The sequence below is a fragment of the Rana temporaria genome, chromosome 3, assembly GCF_905171775.1.
Source record: "Rana temporaria chromosome 3, aRanTem1.1, whole genome shotgun sequence".
Lineage (NCBI taxonomy): Eukaryota > Metazoa > Chordata > Amphibia > Anura > Ranidae > Rana > Rana temporaria.
Window position 1 is genome coordinate 461851056 of NC_053491.1, and position 21691 is coordinate 461872746.

At 44.4% G+C, this 21691-nt stretch overlaps 1 protein-coding gene across 3 annotated transcripts in view; it reads right to left on the bottom strand.

Moving 5' to 3' along the window:
- Positions 1 to 3798: 3798 nt before the first annotated feature.
- Positions 3799 to 21691, bottom strand: part of GUCY2D (guanylate cyclase 2D, retinal) — a 121860-nt gene continuing 103967 nt past the window's right edge. For 2 of the 3 annotated variants that reach the window (XM_040346784.1, XM_040346782.1), the window contains exons 18-20: positions 16646 to 16740; positions 7907 to 7992; positions 3799 to 5285 (exon numbers count right to left, since the gene is read on the bottom strand). In XM_040346784.1, coding sequence (XP_040202718.1) covers positions 5183 to 5285; positions 7907 to 7992; positions 16646 to 16740 — 284 coding nt within the window. In that variant the 3' untranslated portion in view covers positions 3799 to 5182. The remainder of the gene's footprint in view (positions 5286 to 7906; positions 7993 to 16645; positions 16741 to 21691) is intronic. The other variant, XM_040346785.1, reaches the window with a different exon arrangement.

The following is a 21691-nucleotide window of genomic DNA, read 5'->3' on the forward strand; positions in this document are numbered from 1 at the left end:
CGATAAATATGGTATATATAATAAAAAAGCCACAAATAGTAGTCATTTTCTTGTTCTCTCTCTATTCTTCTGCTCTGTTTTACTGTATTTTATGCTTAACTTCAATGTTTTATGTTTTATCATCTTTTCTTTTCAAGTATGTAATTCTTTTATACTTTACTGTTTACTGTGTTTTATTGTGAACCATTATTTTCTTTGTAGGTACGCCATTCAGCTGCAGCACTGATTTATTTATCTTGACAGCAACAGCGTTTGCTCTCACGATACAAAAAAGGTAGGAGGTGATTTCACCACCACAGTTAAAAAAAAGCACATATGCCGAAGCAAGGGAGGAGGGGTGGAGGGGCGATTCGCCCCTAACATTAGGGGCAGATTGCCCCCATGCTTCGGTATATATTTTTTAGGCACAGATTGCAATAAAAAAAGTTGTTTTATTGAGTTATTGTTTTATTGTTACCATCGTTTGCTTTTCAGATACACCATTCAGCTGCAGCACTGATTTATTTATCTTGACAGTAACGGGGTTTGCTCTAACAAAACATAAATCAGCGACTCCATCGCTGTAGGAGGTGATATCACCACCACAGGGCGGTATTGTAATGGTGGGCATACCAACCGATTAATCTCTCGAAAAAAACATTACAATATATACCCAACAAGGACCAGCGACGTACTGGTATGTTGCTGGTCTTTGAGTGGTTATAACAGAATGATGCCTGCAGGTTTAGGTATCATCTAGGTATTGTTCTTTTCAGCCGGCGGTTGGCTAACTATCCGTTGGCTAACTATCCGCTAGACTGCTTTTACAAGCAGTGGGAGGGAACGCCACCACCCCCCATCTTTCATGGTTTCTCTGGCTCTCCTGTCCCACCGTGGAACCCAAGAAAGCAGCCGGCGGTTCTGTCAGCTGATCATAGAGCTTATCGGAGACCAGAATGGCTCCAAACATCTCTATGGCCTAAGAAACCGGAAGCTATGAGCATTTCATGACTTTGGTTTCCCTGGATATAAACAGCGCCATTGGGAAATTGGGAAAGCATCTTATCACACCAATCTTGGTGTGGTCAGATGTTTTGAGGGTAGAGGAGAGATCTAGAGTCTAATAGACCCCTGATTTTTTCAAAAAAGAGTACCTGTCACAACCTAATGCTATCATAGGGGATATTTACATTCAAAAAATGAAAGGAACAGTGTAAAAATAAAACAAAAAAGCAAAAAAAATTAAATAAAGCATCCTTGTCCCCCCATGCTCGCGCGCAAAGGCGAACGCAAACATCGGTCTCGTGTCATATGTAAACAGCAATTGCACCATGCATGTGAGGTATCACCGCAAACGTCAGATCGAGGGCAGTAATTCTAGCAGTAGACCTCCTCTTTAAATCTAAAGGGGTAACCTGTAATGCAGGGGTGCCCAACCAGTGGCCCGGGGGCCACATGTGGCCTACAGAGCCCTCTGACGTGGCCCGTGACCTCCTGCTCTGGAATGGAATAGAATACTGTTATTAAAGGTCAGTTTATTACTAAAATCACAGTGTATATATGGGCATATCTTTTCTGCAGTGGTTACTGGGCTGTTTTCAAACTGATCTGCAGGTGCAGAGCAGTTTACCTGCGGGGTACTTGTACCAAGCCATAGAATTCTGTTATTACCTGCGAGTTTGGTGAGCTTTCTGAAAGTGCACCAAACCTGCAGAATATAATAGAAGTCTATTGCAAAGTATAGGAAAGCCACAGGTACACTGTGTTGCACCTGTGGTGCAGGTAAACCGCAGTGCATCGGTGTGAAAGCAGCCTTGGGCCCCTTTCACATGGTCAGTCTGACAGTCTGACCAATTGGGCCCTTCATTCACCTCTTAGTAGTGGCAGACATAAACCGACTTGTGTTTTACCTCCAATAAATTCCGCTAAAAAGTATTGTGCATATGCAGAGCAAACACAGACATGCTATCCACCCACTCCGCTTAGTGTGTCTCGCGATCGATTACCAAGTCGCTTAAGTGGCCCTCGCTCTTCAAAAGGTTGGGCACCCCTGCTGTAAAGGCTTTTAAAAATGTATGTAGTTTGTCACCACTGCACAGTTCAGCAAATCCTGAAGGCGGTGATTGGTTTTCGGGGTCATGTATACGGCTAGGCTCACACGTGTGGTATCCTCGTACCCGTAGGAGTTCCCGTAGGAGAAGCAGCAGAATGTATTTTGGAGCTTAATCTTTTTTTATTTAATGTATTTTGGAGTGTAATGTCACATATACCAATGGCATGTGTGAGCAATATATAATTTCAGTGACATTTTTCAATTACTTGTGACCAAAAAAATGTAATATTCAATGTGCTCAGCAAATTCCTTGGGGTGTCTACTTTCCAAAATGGGGTCATTTGGGGGAGTTTTGTACTGCCCATCAATTATAGAACCTCAGGAAATGAGATAAGCAGTCATAAACTAAAATCTGACTGCGCAATTACCAGTTAAAGCAGCGCAGTACCAAATTGCAAAAAAAGCTCAGGTCAGGAAGGGGGTAAATCCTTCTGGGGCTGAAGTGGTTAATACCTAACCCTCCTGCTGCCTGAGCCCACTGTTGGTGCCCATACTTCCATACCTGCTGCTATCAAGACCTACACTGGCTAAAATATCTTCAAAAACTGACACCTTGGAAAGTGTTATGCCGCGTACACACGGTCAGAATTTCTGACAACAAATGTTCGATGGGAGCTTGTTGTCAGAAATTCCGATCCTGTGTAGCAAATTCCGACGCACAAAATTCCACGCATGCTCTGAATCAAGTATGAGACGGAAGCGCTCGGTCTGGTAAAACTAGTGTTCATAATGAAGATAGCACATTCGTCACGCTGTAACCGACTAAAAAGCACAAGGCTGAAAAGCGCGAATCGTCTCTCACCAAACTTCTACTAACACGACTGGTATTGAACTTCCCTTTAAGAGTGGCGTTGTATGTCTTGTACGTGACCGCGTTCTTGGCGTTCGGAATTTCCAACAACATTTGTGCGACCGTGTGTATGCAAGACAAGTTTAAGCCAACATCAGTCGGAAAAAAATCGATGGTTTTGTTGTCGCAATTTCCGATCGTCTGTACACGGCATTAGACTTAGGCCTCGTACACACGATAGGCTAACCAGAGGACAACAGTCTGATGGAGCGTTTTCATCGGTAAAACCGATCGTGTGTGGGCCCCATAGGTTATTTATCCATAGGTTAAAAAAAAGCCAACTTGCTTTAAATTTAACCGATGGATTCCTAACCGATAGGTCAAGACCGATCGTTAGTAGGCACAACCATCGGTTAAAAATCCACGCATGCTCAGAATCAAGTCGACGCATTGAACTTTTTTTCAGCACGTCATTGTGTTTTACGTCACTGCGTTCTGACACAATCGTTTTCTTTAACCGATGGTGTGTAGGCGCGACGGACCATCAGTCAGCTTCATTGGTTAACCGATGACAACGGTCCTTCAGACCATTCTCATCAGATGGACTGATCGTGTGTACAAGGCTTAACTCTCTGGGGTTGATTTACTAAAAGCAAATCCACTTTGCACTTGAAAGTGCACTGAAAGTACAGTTGGAAGTGCAGTCGCTGTAGATCCGAGGGGGGCATGCGAGGAAAATAAAAAAAAGCATTTTAGCTTACACATGATTGGATGATAAAATCAACAGAGCTTCCACTCATTTCAGATCTTCCCCTCAGATTTACAGCGACTGCACTTCCAATGTACTTGTAGTGCAAAGTGGATTTCCCTTTCGTAAATAACCCCCTCTGTGTGCTATGACTCCTTCCTTCAAGTAGGTATCCAACACCTAGAAGTGTGATTGATTCTGAAGATGTTTTAGCTAGCAGTGCTCCTGAAAACACGTATCAACAGCATGGAGAGCAGTAGGGCTAAGTATTTTGCAGTGAGTCACTTTAAGAAATACAGCTAAGTAACAGATTCAGGTAGTTACATTTGTTGCATTTAAAAATACATTTATTATCTTTTTAAATGAATACATCAATTAACTGGAGCTTTGTTTATCTATCAGGAGTTCAGATCATAACTAAATATGAAGATATTAAATAGCTACATAGGTTGATAAAGACACATGTCCACCCAGTACAACCATAAAAAAATGACCTTGTATCTTCAGAACCGCTAGCTGGTCCAGAAAAAGGGGAGACCCCTTCAAGATGAAGAAAACTGAAAGAGAATGATTGACTGGTGAAAGTTGATGAGTAATATTTAAGTTCAACACAAAATGGTGGACTTTGTGGATATTGGAGCTGGATTACTAGCATTATTCAACAACCTTCTACTAAGTCTCCAACAACTGACAGCTTTGGAAGGAACTTTCAGGGTCATCCATCTTAAAATCACATGGAATGGACACCTACTTCATAAGCTTTACAAGTTCAACAATCTGGGAGGTATCAAGATTTACAACGATCTTTATCTGAGCAAAATCAACAAACTGGTGAAAAGTCTGATCCAGGTCATCAAGTTTCCTCACAAAGACAGAGGTTGTAGAAGAGAAGTTCAACACATCTTGATGGACGTTTTGGACACTAAGTGAAGACCTTTAGTTTTCTCCAGTGATTTATTCACTTCTTAAACTGGTGTCCTTCCTCTACAAAGTCTTCAACACTTGACACCAGTAGCAACAAATTCCAGTTTCATAATTTCCAAACTTAAATTGTCCAATTCATTATCAGATTTATCAGATTTATTCATTCATTATCCAAATTATTCATTATAATTCATGATCTACAGTAAATTATGCCATCTTCTTTGTGAACTCAATACATTGGTCAACTTGGGAATTATTTAGACTTAAAACCTTGCTTAAGAAACAATTCTCAATACACAAGTTAGAAGTCTGTTCCAGGTCAACCAGTTTTGCCTGGTGAAAGCTTCTTCAAGGACTGAACAGATAGTCACCAGAACGGTGAAAGAAATAATAAAAAAAAAAATGATACAGTATTTTCTACCATAATTTACTATCTGTATCTTGAGAGTCATCTTTGGATTTACACATTGCATTAAAAGATGTCTTTAAAATATCAGAGACAAGGAAAATATATCTGGAGGCTTCCGCAGAAAATACCAGAAGAAATCCACAAAAGGTGTCCAAAAGACTCCGCAGAACTCTAAGCTTCCATATGGATCATGGTGGACATCTGTTAGTCGTAATTCATTTAACTTTCTGCTTTCTGCTTTTCGACTATGCCCCTCTCCTTCTCAAGCTTTATTCTCCTCTTCTCAGGAATCTCATTAAGACTGATTCCATGGTTGCTGGCCCTGTGTGATAAAAAAAGTATTTTTTTTTATATAAACAGCGTCCCATGATGAAAAGGATTGAACATCATTATGTAGGATTGAAGATTGTCATTGGGGAAATGTCAATCAACAGCCAATCAGGTTTCGAGCAGATGAAAAGGCTGGCCCTGTGATGGCTTCAACTGTCATGTGATGGTGCCTAGCAAAGCATCCTACACTTGTTCCAGACTCTGATAATCTACAACAGATAGACAACAGATGCAGCGCTCTGAACAGGGGAACCTCTAAATGAAGTTCATAAATGGAGTTCACAGATGGATGCTCTGGCTCCGATGTCCTCCAGACAACAAGTGAGCAAACAAGTCCAGGAAGTGAGCCTTGATCAAGCGGTTTGCCAAAACAGGTTAGCCTTCATGTATATTCTTTTCATGTAACAAATTAATCTTCTATACTCATTTGGAGTTGCCGGCTCACACACTGGATTTGCTAATTCTGATAATCTATTAGCGTTGGCCAAGCTATGGTCAAATCTATAAAACATCTGGTTTCATGATTAGTGTTGAGCGGAATACGCCATATTCAATTTTGCGATATATCACGAATATATAGCCGAATATTCGTGAAATATTCGCTAAAATCGAATATTCGTGATATTTTATCAAAAAAAAATTTTTGCGAAACTGATTGCGAAATTTCGCTAATGCGAATGCGAAATTGATTGCGAAATTTTGAAACATTCAATTTCACCTGCCCTTTGGAAAAAGTGTGGTTTTACGTAATGGACCCTGCAACTAACAAGGTATTAATAAAATAAATACATTATTATATAGATTTGAGGGTTTACTTTGACCAATTTGTATATTGATTAGTTTAATAAATATTGAATAACCATAGATTTGGAAAATACAAGTAAACCGTTTACGTTGACATCTCTTAAATGTCTTTATGTTAAACAGTTATTATTCTCATTAAAGAGGTGAAATGCAAATGATGATGACACGGGACAAAAGATGGAAAATTCTTTGAAGATGTGATACACTGGAAAAACGCACAGAAACACTCCACTCTCTCCTATGACAACTGTGGTAGGAGAACTCTGATTGGCTCTGATGCAAAAGAAGGGCGGAGAAAGTATTCACGAATATTCAGAAATCGAATATTCGCGATTGCGAATATTCGGCAACATAAAAGGATCGCCTCAGCTTAGCTACTCGGCCCAGGGTCTCTAATCATACCAGCAATGCTTTTAGACGTCGATGGAGATCACTAGGATGTGATCTGTTTTAAAAATAAAATTGAAAAAATACGAATATTCGGAATAGCGAATATTGGCCGCGAAATTTGAGTTATTTGCGAATATTCGAATATGCCATATTCGTAACGAATAATCGCAATGCGAATATTCGTGAGCAACACTATTCATGATGTGCTAGGCAACCACTGCTACATGGGGCACTTTAAAGCTTCATTCCAAGCATGCATTTTCCATGCCTGGCCAGTTCTTGCTGCTACCACAATGAACCTCACTGTCTTCTGGGTCCTATGCTGAGTGGCTGTCCTGCTGCATAATGAACACAGAAGGGGCACTCAGAGAACACCTTATATTTTTCTCAATGAATACAAGGTGTTATCTGGTTGGACAAGGTGGAGTTTGTGTAATATCACTGCCCCACCTTTTCCATTTAGAGATTGCTTTGCATCCATTGAGGAAATGCAAAGTATTCTCTGAATGACACCTATGCTGAGCAAGTGACCCCCTGTGGTAACTATGAAGAAAGCAGCCACAGGACCCAGAAAAAATGTGAGGCTCACTATAGTAGCAGCAGCTACTACTTTGATTCTCTGCTTCCACAGGAGTCAATGAAACAAAATTCTCCTGCGCTCTGGTGTTTCGCCAAACCCGGCTAGCAGTGTAGTCTCAAGGTAAAGTCTAGAATCTTGCAGCCCTCCTCAGAACAAAGGGTGTTCATATAGCTAGAGAAAAAGAAAAGAAGGGAGGGCGCACCGACCTAGTGCATTACCACTTAAATTTTATTAAAAACAGAAAAAAAACAATGGTCTTACTCACAAACAAAGCTTAAGTAAGCGCTTTTCAGACAGCTAGGAACTGAACCTCACAGCACCTGCCAGTGGAACCACAAACCAACGGACGGCTGACGCATTTCCAGGGCATGCCCCCTTCCTCAAAGCCTTAGGCTTTGAGCAAGATCCCGGCACATAATGCAGGGATCTATGCCGGGAAGTGGGTGCAAATACCTGTCTTAGACAGGTATCTGCTCCCCCCTCCCCCCTGAAAGGTGCCAAATGTGACACCGGAGGTGGGAAGGAATCTGAACAGTGGAGGTTCCATTTTTGTGTGGACCTCCGCTTTAAAGATGCCTTTGCTGACAGTTTCCAGAAGCTTAATGAACATTGCCAAAAGTGTGTTGTGAAGGATAGCTATTATTTTGAAGGCCAATAAAGGAAATTTGTTTCTATCTTCTGTTTTGTTTGTTTTCTGATACCATTCACCAAACTTTTTAGACACACCTCGTATAGCGACATATCAGAAATATATTCATGCAGGCTCGTAGAGATACTGAAAGGTTATCTTTTTTCTTTTACAATTATTACAAATTAAACAAAAGTAATGGTATACTCACCCTGGTAGAACATCTGGCGGTGTTGGTAAAGGTTTGTTGAATCCTTCTTTTCCTACCAACCAATATGTGTCCTCCACACCTTTACCCTATAAATGAAAAAGTCACTCTTCAGAAAATAGTATAAATGGGACACCTAGGTATAAAGCTGAACACAAGATACCTGAGCTTCCAAACTTCATATATGAATTAGTGTCTCAGATTTGTAATTAAGAAAGCCCACGGTCGTAAACTTTGTCGGGTCATCCACACCATTCAACTAGAAAATAGGAAAATCAACCACACTCTAGGCCAGTGATGGCGAACCTTGGCACCCCAGATGTTTTGAGACTTCATTTCCCATGATGCTCAACTACACTGCAGAGTGCACGAGCATCATGGGAAATGTAGTTCCAAAACATCTGGAGTCCCAAGGTTTGCCATCACTGCTCTAGGCCTTCAAATGTAATTTTTCTTCTCACTAGATAGTTGCAGCCAACACTAGCATGCTACAGAACCTTTATATAATGATATAAGCAAAAAAACACTGAGGTGCTAACATGATGGAGATCTCTGGGTGAAGAGGGATTGCTTGGAGCAGTTTATATCCATTAACCTTTTCTTCCCCATTTACCCATTTACACTTAAAGCCCAATGAAATAGCTCCACGCCCGCGCTGCACATGTCAACTGCTCATTTTTGTATAGAGGATTGGAGAACGAAAAGAGATATACTTACCTAATTCTCCAATCCTCACAACATAATACTGGACCCTGTGGCTCCCGATTAGGGTAAAGCACTGTTTGCGGGTGGAGCGGAGGATCGGATAAGTATAAGTTTCTCCAATCCCCTAAACCAGTAGGCTCCAAACTACGACCCGGAGGCCAGATGAGGCCCTTTGCTTGCGTTTACCCGGCCTTGGGGCACTATTCATCTCACTGATATGAGATACTATTTTTCCCACTAACACCAACAATGGGACATAATTCCTGTCACTAACACCAACAATAGGGAATTATTCCTCCCACTAACACCAACAATAGGGTGCTATTCATTCCACTGATACCTACAATGGGGCACTATTCATCCCACTGATATGAGACACTATTCTGCCTACTGACACCAACAATGTGGCACTATTCATCCCAGTAACACCAACAATAGGGTGCTATTCCTCCCACTGACACCAAGAATGGGTCGCTATTCCTCCCACTGATACCAAATATGGGGCATGATTTATTCCACTGATGCCAGAAATTATTTCGATCTCCACTTGCCACAGTCCGGACCCCCTAAAATCTGAAGGACAGTGTAACAGGAGTCACTTTTGGGCACCGATTGAGCCAGGAGATGGGGTACACATGTTGGATTGTTTTGGCGTGGAAAGTGATTTACAGTATATTCCTTAATGCCTGCAAAGAATATTCTATGACTCATTTCTATGCTTAGCCCTGACTAGTGACATGCTAATTGAGTCAGGGCCTGGAAGACATTCCATTGTCCTTGTGTAAAGGTGTTAATCCAGGTCTGCTCCCAGACCTCTAATTATGTATGCTAAATACTGTTTATGTGTGGAATGTACTTGTCGGAGACAGAGCGTCTGTCTGGGGATGTGGATTGGAAGGAGATCATTGTGTGATGGTGTTTTGTTTGTTATGCTGTTAATGAATGAATGTTTAGTAATTAGCCTTAGTGTGTGATTAGGGGGGTGGAGATTTCATTGTCCCTTTGAATACTTCCATGCCTTGTACTGTATATAAGCTGAGAAGAAACCATTAAAGTTGTCTTCATTTGAAACCAGAGAACACGGAGCAAGTCTCGTTATTCTGGGAAATGGGAGGCCTGCTGGTTTGTCTGTGTGTCAGATGAGCTGTCGTAGTTGATGGAAGGTCTTAAACGGTGGTGACCGTTACAATTGGTGGCTAGCAGCGGGATAATTCCATTGCTTAAAGGACAGCTACAAGGACTACTGGAGAACCATGGCAGACCAGCCAGCAACCATAAGAAGATGGACGTGATCACAGAACTTGTCCATATGGATGGAGCGGAAAGACCCAACTTAACAGACAGGACCCCGGAGGAGGCAAGCTTTGATCGGGCTGTCAAACTAAGACTGGCACACTATGGTCCTAACCCTCCCTGGAGATCATAGACCGAGTTATAGCTGCTGTGGACGCAAATTTGCTACAGCAAAGACGTTCTGCAGCAGCAGAAGTCACAGCAGCACCAACTGAAAGGAGAAAGATACATTTTGCTGCTTATAAGAACTTCATTGAAACTGAAGGGGAGATTGATGGGTACCTTGCTGATTTTGAATGGCAATGTGCCCTACACCGGGTGCCCACAGAGGAATGGGTTACCATTTTGTCTGGGAAATTGTCCGGCCGGGCCAGTGAAGCATTCAGGGCCATCCCAGACAAGGATATTATGAACTATGGACTGGTAAAAGAAACACTTTTGGCCAGGTATGCCGTCACACCGGAGGCATACCGGAGGCGGTTCCGAGAGACGAGCAAGCAGACTGGAGACTCATATACCAAGTGGGCATGCCGCCTACACCGCACAGCATCCCACTGGGTTGATGGATGCCAAGCAGAATCCGGGGAAGAGGTGCTACAGGTGTTCCTGCTGGAGCACTTCTTTGACAAACTGTCCCGGGAAGTCAGAGAATGGGTCCGGGACAGAAACCCTTTCTCCTTGTCTGAAGCAGCTCGCCTGGCGGACGAATACACAGACACCCGCAAACTGGACAACTCTGTGGTCAAGACCACAGCTCGGGTGGATTATCGATCAGCGGCACCCCCTCCGGCTATTGCCTACAAACCCCAGTCGGACCGTCCTACAACACCACCTCCAGCGGGCCACTTATCCTCAGAAGCCTAGGTTCAACTCCCAGGACTACTCACAGCCCATCAGGTGTTTTGGGTGTAAACAGCTAGGACACAGAAAGCTAGACTGTCCATTGAATCCACCCAGGCAGTCACAGTCATGGAGACAGCCAGAAAGGGGGAACCCCCACACATCCATGCCTGCGGCCCACTGCATTGAGGAGGAAAAACATTGGGGCGTTCTGCACGAGGCAGATCCGATACAAGCAGCTAACCAGGACAACAGGCAGCAACACAGGCAGACTGTCCGGGTCAATGGAAAGGTAGCCAATGGGCTACGTGATACTGGTGCTACCATGACCCTGCTACAGAAGAAACTCATCCCAGAGAGCCAGCACACCAGAGACACCGTAGCCGTAAGAGTAGCGGGAGGCACCGTCTTCCAGCTACCCGTTGCCCGGGTTCACCTGGATTGGGGGGTTGGTTCGGGACATGTGAATGTGGGGGTGATGAAGGATTTGCCAGCAGATGTACTACTGGGGAATGATTTGACCCCCCTTGTTTCTGCGTACGCCCCGATGTATCCCGCTGAAGCCCACACAGTGACTACCTGTTTCCTCCAACCCGCGTTGCTGGAACCAACTTGCTTGCTGCTGAGACCCGGGTAAGACTACCTTCCCCGACATGTACTGTAGATCCGGCACAATATCACAGTCTAAAATGGGAATTGGACAAGTTGGCCAGTGAGAAATCAGAGATGCAACGACACTACGTCATGTATTATGAGATGTCCCGTGGCTTGAACATTGAAATGCACAAACAGGCCAAAATTGTCAAAAGATTAAATGGGATTTGCATCCAGGTGGTGCCTTATCTGTCCCAAGAGCATCAGCAACAGGTTTTAGGAGCCATTGAGAGAGCAAAGCAAGTGACTGTTCCAGAACTGAATTCCATTATTCACCATCAGCTACCGACCTGGTAAGCCAAATGGCAATGCTGATGGTTTATCCCGGCAAACAGACGTCATCTCGGCCTCCTAGTTCCGGACATCCCCAAGTTGACCCGAAAAGGATCAAGCCGGGTCTGCCGGAGTGTTCCACAAGGAGGGAGCCATGTAACAGGAGTCACTTTCGGGCACAGATTGAGCCAGGAGATGGGGTACACATGTTGGATTGTTTTGGCGTGATTTACAGTATATTCCTTAATGCTTGCAAAGAATATTCTATGACTCATTTCTATGCTTAGCCCTGACTAGTGACATGCTAATTGAGTCAGGGCCTGGAAGACATTCCATTGTCCTTGTGTAAAGGTGTTAATCCAGGTCTGCTCTCAGACCTCTAATTATGTATGCTAAATACTGTTTATGTGTGGAATGTACTTGTCGGAGACAGAGCGTCTGTCTGGGGATGTGGATTGATAGGAGATCATTGTGTGATGGTGTTTTGTTTGTTATGCTGTTAATGAAGGAATATTTAGTAATTAGCCTTAGTGTGTGATTAGGGGGGTGGAGATTTCATTGTCCCTTTGAATACTTCCATGCCTTGTACTGTATATAAGCTGAGAAGAAACCATTAAAGTTGTCTTAATTTGAAAGCAGAGAACACAAAGCAAGTCTCAGTATTCTGGGAAATGGGAGGCCTGCTGGTTTGTCTGTGTGTCAGATGAGCTGTCGTAGTTGATGGAAGGTCGTAAACGGTGGTGACCGTTACAGACAGTAAACTGGACCTTTGTTTAGAAAGTTTGGAGACCCCTGCCCTAGACAAAAATTAGCAATTGACCCTTGAAGTGCAGGTGTTTCATCAGATTTGGCAAAATAATACTCTGAGAAGGGGGAAAGCGGACATCTTGTTACGCCAACCGGAGTTTTCCATTTTACACTTATTTTTAAAAGGAAAATGAGTTTATATAGTGAAATACAATGCTTAGGCCGCGGACCAGTTTCATCGGACATGTTCGGTCGTGTGTACGGCCTATCGGACCGTTTTCCAGCAGACAAAAGTTTCTTAGCATGCTTAGAAACTTGTCCGCTGGAAACCTGTCCGTCGGACATGTCCGCTGGTTAGTACGTCTAACCAGCGGACCGAAATCCCGCGCATGCGTCAAATTGATTCAACGCATCCGTGGAAGCATTGCACTTCCATGTTTGAGAATGTCGGTGTCTTCTACGTCACCGCATTCTCTGTCGCGGGGATTTTGGTCTGATGGAGTGTACACACATCAGACCAAAAGCTCCCAGAAGACATGTCCGATGAAAACGGTCCGCGGACCGTTTTCATCGGACATGTCTCCTCGTGTGTACAGGGCCTTAGAAGTCCATCTGACTGGTTAGATATTGAATTTTAAAAGCAGCGGACTTCTGTCAGATTAGCAAACCTGTGAGATGAGCAGGCCTGCCACTGCTTTTAAAATTCAACATCATAACAGTCAAACGGAGTTCTAATGTAGCCCTACACAAGGCTGGAATGGGCTACAAGACCATCGCCAAATGGAAGAAACACAAAATAACTATCGGTCTCCCTCAGTCTGGAGTTCCATGCAAGATCTCACCTCATGGAGTTTCAATGATCATGAGAACGGTAATGAAATCCCAGAACTACACGGGAGATTCTTGTCAATGATCTCAAGGCAGTTGGGACCATAGTCACCAAGAAAACAATTGGTAACACATTGCGACGTGAAGGACTGAAATCCTGCAGCTCCCACAAGGTCCCCCTGCTCAAGAAAACACATGTACAGGACTGTCTGAAGTTTGCTAATGAACATCTGAATGATTCAAAAGAGAACTGGGTGAAAGAGTTGTGGTCAGATGAGACCAAAATCGAGCTCTTTGGCAACAACTCAACTCACTGTGTTTGGAAGAGGAATGCTGCCTTTGACCCCAAGAACCCCCACTGTCAAACATGGAGGTGGAAACATTGGGCCAAATCCTCAAATATCCTGCCTAACTTATCTTTTCCCATTTAAGTTACACTGCCTTAAAATTTCTACCTAAGTGCCCGATCCACAAAGCACTTACCTAGAAATTTCAGGCCGTGTAACTTAAATTCTCCCGGCGCAAGGCGGTCCTCTTCTCCAGGGGGCGATGACAATTTAAATGAGGCGCGCTCCAGCGCCGGCCGTACTGCGCATGCTCGTGACGTCATTTTCCCGACGGGCAGCGCGCAAAATTACGTTAAGTCGGGCTTTGTGGATTGCGACGGGACAATAAAGTTGCGTCGGGTAAAAAAAAAGTTACGCGTCGGGAAAAAAAATTCAAAATTTAAAAAAAATTGCGGCGATCGAAAAAAAAGGTCTGTTTTTACAAGGTGTTACTAGTTTACACTTTGTAAAAGCAGAACTAATTTTACGTATGCAAACGTAAACTTACGCAGAAAACACAAAGCTGAAAAGCTTTGTGGATCTCCGTAAGTCCTCATTTGCATATGCAAAGCGGCATTTCAATGAGAAATGCCCCCAGCGGCGGATGCGGTACTGCATCCTAAGATCTGACAGTGTAAGGCCCCATACACACGATAGAATCCATCCGCAGATAAATCCCAGCAAATGGGTTTCTGCGGATAGATCCTATGGTGTGTACACGCCAGCGGATCCGTTTCCGCGGAGAAATCTCCTCTGGGATGGATTCCAGCAGATCGGATATTTGCTGACATGCACAACAAATCCATCTGCTGGAATCCATTCCAACGGATGGATCCGCTCGTCTGTACAGACTTACCGGATCCATCCGTCCAAAGGGATTCCCCGCACGCGTCGTAATGATTTGACAAATGCGTGGAATTCCTTATATGACAGCGTCGCGCCGTCGCCGCGTCATAATAGTGGCGACGGCGCGACACGTCATCGCCAGAGGATTTCAGTGCGGATTTCAATGCGATGGTGTGTACACGCCATCGCATAGAAATCTTCTGAAATCCTCGAGAGGATTTATCCGCGGATACGGTCCGCTGGACCGTATCTGCGGATAAATCCTCTCGTGTGTATGGGGCCTAAGTGTCTTACAGATGTCAGATCTTCTGCCTATCTTTGGAAAACTGCTTCTGAGGATCAGTTCCAAAGATAGGCACAGGGATACGCAGGCTGAACAGCAGTTCCGCCTGCGTATCCCTTTTGAGGATTTGGCCCATTATGCTTTGGAGGTGTTTTTCTGCTAAGGGGACAGGACAACTTCACTGCATCAAAGAGACGATGGACGGGGCCGTGTAACGTCAAATCTTGGGTGAGAACCTCCTTCTCTCAGCCAGGACATTGAAAATGGGTCGTGGAGGGGTATTCCAGCATGACAATGACCCAAAACACATGGCCAAGGCAACAAAGGAGTGGCTCAAGAAGAAGCACATTAAGATCCTGGAGTGGACTAGCCAGTCTCCAGACCTTAATCCCATAGAACATTTGTGGAGGGAGCTGAAGGTTCAAGTTACCAAACATCAAACCTTAATGACTTGGAGAGGATCTGCAAAGAGGAGTGGGACATAATCCCTCCTGAGATGTGCAAACCTGGTGGCCAACTACAAGAAACGTCTGACCTCTGTGATTGCCAACAAGGGTTTTGCCATCAAGTACTAAGTCATGTTTTGCGAAGGGGTCAAATACTTATTTCACTCATTAAAATGCAAATCAATTAATAACTTTTTTGAAATGCGTTTTTCTTGATATTTTTGTTGTTATTCCATCTCTCACTGTTAAAACAAACCTACCAATAAAATTATAGACTGATCATTTCTTTGTCAGTGGGAAAACGTACAAAATCAGCAGGGGATCAAATACTTTTCCCCCTCGCTGTATGTAACATTTTATAGTAGCAATTTGAAGCAGCTACGAATCTCTCTGTTTTCTCCAGTCATTTTTAGCTGGCTGCACAAATGCTGCTGTAGTTGGCTACCATGTTTATTTGAACAGCTACAGTTTTCTAGTGTCAGTGATCATAAACATTGGCATTGGAAAACAGGAGTACTGTAGCTACTGAAGCTGGAGAATCTTTCACGATCTCCAGACTCTGAGCTATACATTGTTTGAAATTTCAGCAACCTTTCATTGTTTGCAATTTATTTAATCCCTTGCAACTAAAATGCCATTCTGTAGCTGCTACAAATTGCTGTTATCAAATCCCCGGTGTGACCTTAGTTATCCAATGACTCTTAGGCCCAGATCCACAAAGAAATTACGCCGGCGTATCAATTGATACGCCGCGTAATTTCTACGATGCCCCGTCGTATCTTTGTTTTGTATCCACAAAACAAGATACGACTGAATGTGGGCTCGATCCGACTGGCGTACGTCTTAGTACGCCGTCGGATCTTAGGTGCATATTTACGCTGGCCGCTAGGTGGCGCTTCCGTTGATTTCCGCGTAGAGTATGCAAATGAGCTAGATACGACGATCCACAAACTTGCATCCGCCCGGCGCATTTTTTTACGTAAGGCTTTTTTCGGCGTAACGTTACCCCTGCTCTATGAGGCGTACGCAATGTTAAGTATGGACGTCGGGCCAGCGACAAATTTTCCATCGTTTACGTCGTTTGCGTAAAACGTTCGCAAATAGGGCTTTGCGTAAATTACGTTCACGTCGAAAGCATTGACTATTTGCGACCTGATTTCGAGCATGCGCACTGGGATACCCCCATGGACGGCGCATGCGCCGTTCAAAAAAACGTCATTTACGTGGGGTCAATAGGAATTACCATAAAACATGCCCACATCTTATCCTTTTGAATTGCGCGCCCTTACTCCGACACAGTTACACTACGCCGCCGTAACTTACGGCGCAAATTCTTTGTGGATACGGAAAATACGCTGTAAGTTACGGCGGCGTAGTGTATCTGAGATACGCTACGCCTGCCTTAAAGATAGGCAGATCTTTGTGGATCCGGGCCTTAATATTTATCATTTGTGTTTTAGAAAATGGTGGACAAGCCAAGCTTTGCATATGTTCTGTTCACCTTTAGTTCGGTTTTTCCCCTCACTTCAAACAGATATCCCTGGTTCAAGGATTGAAGGATGTTCAGCGTGCTGACATTCATATGGACTCGGTATGCTGGGTAAGACAAGATAAAACGTCAAGGTTACGCTAAAATATTATTCCTTCTGATTATGGTTGTAAGTGCTATAAGATAGTCCCGAACAGATCCCTAAAAAAGCAATGCAGGCTGCAATACTCACCTCCTTTCTGATAACAATAATGCCGCGTACACACGACCGTTTTTCGGGTTCTAAAAAATTACGTTTCTTTTAAAAACGATCGTGTGTGGGCTTCAGAATATTTTTCGGGTTCTGAAAAACGGCCACATTTTTTTTCGAACATGCTCTATTTTTTCACAACGTTTTTAACGTTGTCTTTTTTAGGGTTGTAAAAAATGGTCGTGTGTGGTCTTTAACGATGTAAAAAATCCGCGCATGCTCAGAAGCAAGTTATGAGACGGGAACGCTCGTTCTGGTAAAACTAGCGTTCGTAATGGAGTAAGCACAGTCATCACGCTGTAACAGACAGAAAAGCGCAAATCTTCTTTTACTAACACAAAATAAGCAAAAGCAGCCCCAAGGGTGGCGTCATCCGCATGGAACTTCCCCTTTATAGTGCCGTTGTACGTGTTGTACGTCACCGCGCTTTGCTAGAGCATTTTTTTTTTCACGATCGTGTGAAGGCAAGGACGTTTTAATGATCAAGTTGAAAAAAACATAGTTTTTTCTAGAGCCTGAAAAACATCGTTTTTTACAACCCGAAAATGATTGTGTGTACGTAGCATAATACCTTTCTCAGTCTTATGCAGAGAATAGTCGAGGATGATTAATAATTGGGGGAAGTTGCGGTGAAGTTTGTCATGCAGTGCAGCTGAGGAACACGGGGGCACAAGCTCTAAGTGCAGGATTAAACACACTTACAACACACTTTCACCTACAGGTAAGCCTCGATTAAGGCTTACCTGTAGATGCTGGAAATATCTCCTAAGAGATATTTACAATTCCCTGTACAAGGATTTCTTCTGCGCCTACGCCGATGTATTCGGCGCATGCGCACTTTAAAAAGGTCACGCCTTGGCGTTTCCAGTTTAGGTCATGCAGTGACTGGCGGCTCCTGCACGTCACGCAGCTCCGGTCAGTCACAGAGCCGGAGTCCGCGACCCCGGAAGAAAGATGGACACTTCCAGCCAGCGAGTAAATCGGGGACATCGCAGGCTTCGGTTTCAGGTAAGTGACACTGTCATAATGGGCTACAATGCGATGCATAGTAGCCCAATATTCTTCGCCTTTGCAGGGAAACAAAGAGGAAGTAGAACCCATCAGGGTTTATTATGATTAAAAAGCCAAATGCAAACTCACAGAGATGTAAAATCAAGGGCTATCCTCACTTCCTTAAACATTGGACTTTCCTCATTGACAATAGGCTGTTTGCTGTCACAAGTGGCTCTTCTGGTGGACAGCTTCCATTCAGTATGGCATGGCCGTAAATAAGCTCTTTGGGCCAGATTCACAAAAGAGATACGACGGCGTATCTCCTGATACGCCGTCGTATCTCTGTGATCCGCCCATCCTAACTATGCAGCTGATTCATAGAATCAGTTACGCATAGATAGCCCTAAGATCCGACAGGTGTAATTGACTTACACCGTCGGATCTTAAGATGCAATTCTAGGCCGGCTGCTAGGTGGCGATTCCATTGCGATTGGCGTAGAATATGCAAATGACTACTTACGGCGATCCACGAAGATACACGCGTTCGTCGCAATCTCGTACGTCGTCGCTAGTCGTTTTTTCCCATCGCAAAGTTAGGGCTGCTTTAACATGTCTTATCTTTAGAACAGCCATGTTAAAGTATCGCCATCGTTCCCGCGTCGAATTTCAAATTTTTTTTTTTGCGTAAGACGTCCGGGAATACGAAACGCTGTAACGCACGTCGCCGTTCAAAAAAAACGTCGGGGCGCCGCAATTTCGCGCAAAGTTCGTCAGGAAATTTCCTAACGGAGCATGCGCAGAACGTTTGGCGCGGGAACGCGCCTAATTTAAATGGTGCCCGCCCCATTTGAATTAGGCGGGCTTGCGCCGAGCAGATTTACGTTACACCACCACAAGTTTACAGGTAAGAGCTTTGTGAATCAGGCACTTACGCTGTAAACCTGCGGCGGTGTAACGTAATTGGGATACGTTACGCTGCCGCAGCGTAACGTAGTTCTCTCTGAATCTGGCCCTTCGATTTTATGTTTCTGAGAGTTGGCATTTTTTTTTAACGTAATAATAAATACATTAATGATGCACTTAGCTGGCGCCCCCTTGTCTTTTGTAATCTCAGAGATTTGTTCCTGTCTCAGGTGGAGCTGCCTACTGAAGTTCATCACCCTTCCTATAGGTTTTTTATGAACTTCTTATGAACATTTTATTAACTACCTATGTTACACAAGCACATCTCAACATTTATCTGGGGGGGGGGGGGGGGGAGGCTTACTCATGCAAATGGTGCATTAGCATTAGCTTGCACCACAATTTCAATTGTTGTTTTGCATGTAGTACAGCTGCCAGACTAGTTGGGAGGATATCTGCAAGGCCAATAAATTACCTTTATCTGCATGAATTACACTCCATTAAATCATTTCCAGGAACTTATAATGTAGGAGGTAGGGGTTAGTAGTCATTCTTCAGAAGATGAACAGTAATGGGCAGGGTTGGGGCTTCTAATGTCAAACACAGGGCAGATTAGAGCATTGTCACCCATTCAAAGAAAGGCTGGTGATGATGGCTATGGCAACATTGAGACATCTTTACTCAATGCACCATATTCCACTGGGGCTTCTGATGCCGCACAATGCTGGGAGGATATTTAGGGATCATATTAAAGCAATGTCACCCACACACAGGACAGGTAGTCATAACAGTGATGCTGGCAGATCCACAAGGCAGAGGATAGGGGAATGTAGGCACTATGGTTGAGCATTTTACTGGGTTGGGGACTGCATTTAATATATTTGAAGTGACCTTGTCACTATAGTAAAGCTTTTGAACCACTGCATATCGGTATTGGGAGTCTGTGAATACTCACCTTTCCCACAGGCCATGAAACTCTTATTTGACGCTGTCAGGAATTGGCAATTTGCCCTCGCTAGAGGCAGAGTGGTTGTAGCAGCTGGGCAGATGGGGGCAAAAGCCACAGAGCAGGCATAAAGAATTTGTTGTATCCACTCTTGGGCCTAAGACAGGCCAAGGTACAGAATCTAGATGGAGATGATTCCTAGGTTGTGGTCCTCGGATTCCCCCGAGCAGACAACTACTGAGAGAAGGTGAAAGTCTTTTGAAGCAGTGGTGGCACCTCCAAAGTTCCCTAATCCATGCGCCCAGCCCCTAATCTACATTCAGGGGGCCGGACGCATGGATTTCAATGTTTTTTTTAAGCACATGATTAGAGCCTGAGGCTCTAATTGGCTTAAAAAAAGAGCGGGCTCGGGGCACAGAGCATTGCACCCTGAGCCCACCCTGTTGTGTGATATTAGCGAATTAATATTCATTAAAGTGGAGGTTCACCCGAAAAGTTAATTTTTAACCTTAGATTGATGCTCATTTTGTCAAGGGGAATCGGGTAGTTTTTTTAAAAACAAAGCAGTACTTACCGTTTTAGAGAGCGATCTTCTCCGCCGCTCCCGGGTATGGGCTCCGGGACTGGGCGTTCCTATTTGATTGACAGTCTTCCGACAGGCTTCCGTCAGTCGCATACATAGCGTCACGATTTTCCGAAAGTAGTCGAACGTCGGTGCGCAGGCGCCGTATAGAGCCGCACCGACGTTCGGCTTCTTTCGGCTACTCGTGGCGCGATGTATGCGACCGCCGGAAGCCTGTCGGAAGACTGTCAAATAGGAACGCCCAGTCCCGAAGACCATAAACGGAAGCGGCGGAGAAGATCGCTCTCTAAAACGGTAAGTACTGCTTAGATTTTAAAAAAACGACCCGATTCCCCTAGACAAAATGAGCATTAATCTAAGGTAAAAAAAAAAATTTGGGTGAACTCCTGCTTTAATGTCTTGCTGCTTCTCCTCTGGGCCAATCAGGAAGTGGGTTCTGAGACCCAATTGGCAAGGGAGTCTTGGGACTCCCAGGCAATCGGTTCTCAGGACCCACTTTCTGTTTGGCCAGGAGGAAAAGCAACGCCTGTAACAAGAGCTGCCCAGGAGGGAAAAGATGGAGCGGATGGATTGCAGATGGGAGGAAGAGCAGGAACCTGTGAGGAGAGTGGGGAGCACTGCGAGTACCGATGTCGACCTGTGCAAGGGGAGGGTGGTGAAAGGGGTGGCGGTATGTGCGAGTGAAGGGGGCAGGTTTGTTTACCGCCCCCCAAAATATTGAGCACCAGCCGCCACTGCTTTGCAGTGCTGCGGCTCTGGATACACAAGGCAGTAGGAAACATAGGGGATAACAAGAAGATAGCTGGAACTCACAGCAATGTGGCTCCTCCCAGTCTAGCCTGGTGTCCAGCCTTTTCATTTGACTGACAGCTGCATTTACTAACAACAAGTAACAAATGGCTGATGAAAGAGCAGGAGAGGGGAAGATTAGGATGGGGATAGAACGGTCTTCTTACCAGTGGCGGCCCGTCCATAGGGGGCGCCCGGGAGCTGCCCCCCCCCCCTCCTGTAGTCATTAAAAAAAAAACGGGCCCTTTAAGGCTTTTAAAAATTTGTTCTGCAGCGCCGCGCAAATAACATACACTCATGCATTGCATGAGTGTATGGTATTGTGGCCAGCCTATTCAGATAACCGGACATTGGGCGCCGATTATCTGAATAAGGACAGCTGGTTGGTTGTGCGGAAGTGCCTATCAGAGCCAGCGGCCCTTCAGCTCCCGGATGTCTTATCCTCGGAACGTAGTGGGCTACGTCCCTTGGATAAGACTGACGGCCGTCTAAGCCAATCAGGTTCACTGATTCTAGTTATCAGTAACCTGATTGGCTGAAGCATCATCGAGGGCGGCAGAAGACATTGAGGGACCATGGAATGAGGATGGCAAA